At 45.4% G+C, this 4,368-nt stretch overlaps 1 protein-coding gene across 2 annotated transcripts; it reads left to right on the forward strand.

The window, feature by feature from the left end:
* The first annotated feature begins 221 nt into the window (after positions 1 to 221).
* On the forward strand, positions 222 to 4,141 carry ABRACL (ABRA C-terminal like). 2 transcript variants are annotated; one of them, XM_040553111.1, is made up of 3 exons: positions 222 to 354; positions 2,396 to 2,462; positions 3,605 to 4,141. In XM_040553111.1, the coding sequence occupies exons 2-3, from the start codon at positions 2,402 to 2,404 to the stop codon at positions 3,787 to 3,789; spliced, it is 246 nt and encodes an 81-aa protein (XP_040409045.1). In that variant the 5' UTR covers positions 222 to 354; positions 2,396 to 2,401; the 3' UTR covers positions 3,790 to 4,141. The 2 variants fall into 2 exon arrangements, with proteins under 2 accessions (XP_040409045.1, XP_040409046.1); XM_040553112.1 differs by lacking the exon at positions 222 to 354 and adding an exon at positions 535 to 553.
* The last annotated feature ends 227 nt before the right edge of the window (positions 4,142 to 4,368 follow it).

Consider the following 4,368-nt stretch of genomic DNA (forward strand, 5'->3'; position numbering starts at 1 on the left):
CTAACAGGTTGGGAACTGATTTTACGTGACACTTTCATCAACGCCTTTGTCACCGGCGGGACGCGGTGCACTGGCACCAAGCCGGGGGTCACCGCCATGGTAAGGAAGCACCGGGGCCGAGCCGCGCAGCCCTAGCGCCGGCTCCTCGCAGGAGGGCGCTGGGGCGCTCGGCCGGGCGCCGTCACCGGGGGCCGCGGGGCGGGGAGGCGGCGAGGCGGGGAGGCCCCGTCCCCTCCGCCGGCCGGCCGGGCGGAGCGAGGCACCGCAGCCGCCGCCTTCACCCTGCCCTCGGCGGCGGGCGGTGCCGCGGCCTTCGCCTTCCGGGGGGAGACAGCGGTGGCGGGCGGGGAGCGGGTGAGTAGCGGAGCCTGGCGGCGGCGGGGCGGCTGTGGCCGGCCGGAACCCCACGCCCGTTACCCTGTGCCGTGTGCCGGGCTGCCCGGCCGCGGGGAGCAGCGAGCGGAGCGCTTCGCCCCGGGGGGGTCCCGCCGGGGGGCTGCGGGCGGGCAGCGAGCGGGCTCGGCCGCCATCTTCTGGGAGCGGGGCGGCTGCGGCGGGCGAGAGCGGCGGGGTGCGGGTACGGGGTCTTAGGGGCCGTGCGAGGTACCCCGCGGTTCAGAGAGCTAAAAGTTAAAGGGAAAAAAGTGAACTTTAAAGGTGCTGAAAGGACGTCGTTAAAAAGCTAACCATGCCATCGCGGTGACCAATATTAAATTGGCAGTTTGAGCAATTAGTAATGATAGTGTCAGCGTTTTGGTAATGGGTCATGTTTTCCCTGGTGACTTATAACAATATATTTAGTGCTCAGTGAATAAAATATAGACGTTCGTAGAATTCATCTCATGCAATTAAAATGCTGAATCCGTGTTGCCAGGTGATTTTTAAGGCAGGCTTTGAAGAGGTGGTAGCAGGGCAGCCCGGTGCTGTTGTAATGTTGCGTGTTAGTTTGTTAACATCCACTTGGGTGTTTGTTCTTAGGGTGGGTTAGGGGTGAAACTAAGGGATGAGGCTGGGTCTGAAACCTCTGCTGATATTAAGCTTGCTTAATTTTGCATGTTAAAAGATTTTTTTTAAGTGAGTTTAGGATCTGAAGATCAGCCTCTGTTAACCTTTTTGTCTCAGACAAATTGGTGAAGGGTCAGGAGGTGGAACTATGCCACCCCTACCTATTTTAGCTCAATAAAAAAGGAAAGAAGGGGAGCTCTTCTGTTAGGAAGGGTTTGTGATGCATCCGGATGCTAATTTTTAACTCCATTTACTTAACCAGATCTGTGCAGAAATGCTCTTTCTTGAACAGTAGTGATGATCGCTATGCTCACAACTCTGAGACTCTTTTGGACAGTGCTGAGCTCCAGGGTCGCTCTCTGTAGCTTTTATTCCAGCCTGTGTTCCCAGCACCAGCAAAAGCTGCATTTGACACTTTGCTTTCTCTGTGGGGCAGAGTTTCGTGTCCTTACTTCGATGCCCACATTTGCTGAAGGAGTTCCACATCGTGTTGATGCTTCTTTTTATACTGCATCACAAAACAGCTTTTTAGGTGCCTGTGGTTGTTAATCTGGGATGCTTTGTAGCCAAATAGTACTTTGCGTGACTGTAGTGCTGCCATCGACCAAGCTGCATATGATTGAAGTGATGGAAGGCATTGATGCACACTGGGGGAGCTTTCACAGCAAAGAGGTGCATGAGATAAGTTTTGCTTCTTGGGATCAGTATGAATGGAGATGAGTGCTGGCTGCCTTAGGACACTTCCGTGGCTTGTCTCTGGTTGGGTTTTGCTCTCGGTAGCAGACATGTGGCAGATGCTGTCCTTTCAGGCGTGGCGTGCACAGCCCTGCTGTAACCAGCTGGATGTCTGGGCTGTCTCAAGATGAGTGGAAAGCTGTCGTGGGGTTTAAATACGCATGCAAACCAAGGCCACTCACCTACCATGCATCCTGTATCCCAGAGGGAAACATAAAGGAAGATGCTCCCTTTTTATTGTGGGTGTCGACAGAAAGTTGCAAAGACCCTGAAGACCTGTGATGTTAGCAGGATGCTCTGTTTTTGTGGCTGCCTGAAATAATGATTGGCCTAAACGCTTTAAAAGCCAAATCAAGCAGAAACACATAAAACCACCTCCCCCCCCATTTTGAGATGAGTTCCTTGTGTTTGTGTATAGAAGGTACCAAGGTGGTAGTTTCTTCTATCCATTTTGCCACAGATGTGGGGATGTGAAGGCTCTTTATCCTTTCAAGGCTGAAATCTTAGAAGATTCTCTAATTATGTGCCTCTGGGCTACTGGGGTTTACAAAATATTGTGATACTCCTGATGATCTGAGAACAGGCCAAGATGAACATGTGCAAAGGATTTACGGGTCTCCTAATAACTTTGCTAAAAATTTATTTTATGTTCCAGACCACAATGAACGTGGAACATGAAATTACCCTCTTAGTTGAGGAAATTCGGCGGCTGGGAACCAGAAGTAAGTATTGTATACCTCTGAACATGCAGATGTAATCATGTTATACCAACCTGTTGTGATCCTGGCAAACTTAGTTAAGCAGGCTCAGGTAACCTGAAAATATATATTCCATATATATTTATTGCTAGACTGCGTGGTGCTCCCAGTGTCCCATCCTTTAAAGCAGTCCTGTTGTGAAGTTAAACATTTAAGCCTTTGCAGCAGAGGAAGCAGACCTGAAATCCTGCCCCCACTAAAATCAACTGCAAAATTACCTTTTTAGACAAAGATACTTGCTACAGTCTTCAAAGAAATGACACCTTTATATTTCATCTCCTTCCTTGGTAACTTCTGTATTTCGAAAGTCGTATGCTTCAGTTTTATTCATCACAGTGTTATGTAGAGGGAATTGATCTGTATGGCTGAAACTCTAATCCTGGAGTTATAGTCCCAGCCTTTGCTTAAACTTCTTTAGAATGTAGATTTTTATCTTGAGACTGCTTTTCATTGTTAAAACTCCACTTTCTTTACAAGTATTTGTGCAATTTGTGGATGTAGGACCTGCTCACATATTTAAATTCTGATGCAGTTTCATTTAACTGCATTTCTTTTTCAAAACCTGATACCTAAATCTTGTATTTGATACGACTGTTTAAGAATTTGCTGCTTAAGAATAACCTAGATAACCTTTTAAAATTCTTTCTTTGTGTGATAAATTACTTCACATTATACCTTCTTCAATGGGAACCTAAAATATTAATAGGTGGAAAAAAGAAGTATTTAAACATTTTAGGTCTTCAAGACATTCTTCCTCCTTATGCTTCAAAGAAGTCTGATAGCCTGCATTGTTCATAGGCTTCAGAAAGACATCAGTCTTTCATAACGTAAACGTAGCAGATATGTTCCTTGATACAAGTCTCTGGGGTGGGGGGGAAAGGAAAGTCTTAACAGGCAGGACCTTTGTCTACCATTAATCATCAGCATTCGTAGTATGTTTCCCATTATGAAGTCAAACCTCGTGAAAGTGAAGTCAGGTCACTGGCAGCTGGGAGACACCATGGGGCTTACCTTCAGCACTCTGACTGCCTATCACTTCAGTTCCCCAGTCATCTCCTAACTGAAAGAATATCTGCATGTGTTTTCATGTTTTGTCTTTGATTTAGATGCTGATGGACAAGTGAGCGTGAAATTTGGTGTGCTCTTCGCTGATGAAAAGTGTGCCAACCTCTTTGAAGCCCTAGTGGGAACTCTTAAGGCTGCAAAACGACGAAAGATTGTCACTTATCAAGGGGAACTGCTTTTACAAGGTGTTCATGACAATGTTGATATCATACTACTGCAGGACTGATGCAATATGCATTTCAGTTGTGTGTTAATTGGATTGTTTGAGACAATGACTTGCAACATCCTCTGTATCAGGCTGATTTCAATGTATTTTCTATGTCTTTATAGTTGAAAGGAAATGATCCTATTTTGGAAAAACATTCCCTTTTGTAATTCTTCCTAAAACAGTACTGTACATGATTAAGGTAAAAGATGCCAGTTCTTTTTTTTTTTTTTTTTTTTTTAAATCTCAGGTAATACTCCTAAATGTACTTGATGGTTATTTTCAATATATGAAGAAATAGAACTGGTGTCTTAATGTTTACAAATCTAAACGTGCCATGAAAGTATAAAGTAAAAGCACATACTTCAATTTATATAATTCTTGCAGTGGTTGATTCTCTCTTTATTTGCAATCTGAAATGAAGGCAAACTGAATTTCTATAAGCAACATAGTTAAATGACTGCACAGAAAGCATGCCAGTGAGATAGAATGTTCTTTCTGTGTTACTGCTCCCCACTCCAAAGAATGGGCATTCTTTGACTGAATCACGTGGCAAAATTACTTCCAAGAGTTGGATGTGTAAGTAGTCTGGCTTCTTAA

Source organism: Cygnus olor, chromosome 3, assembly GCF_009769625.2.
Source record: "Cygnus olor isolate bCygOlo1 chromosome 3, bCygOlo1.pri.v2, whole genome shotgun sequence".
Taxonomy (NCBI): domain Eukaryota; kingdom Metazoa; phylum Chordata; class Aves; order Anseriformes; family Anatidae; genus Cygnus; species Cygnus olor.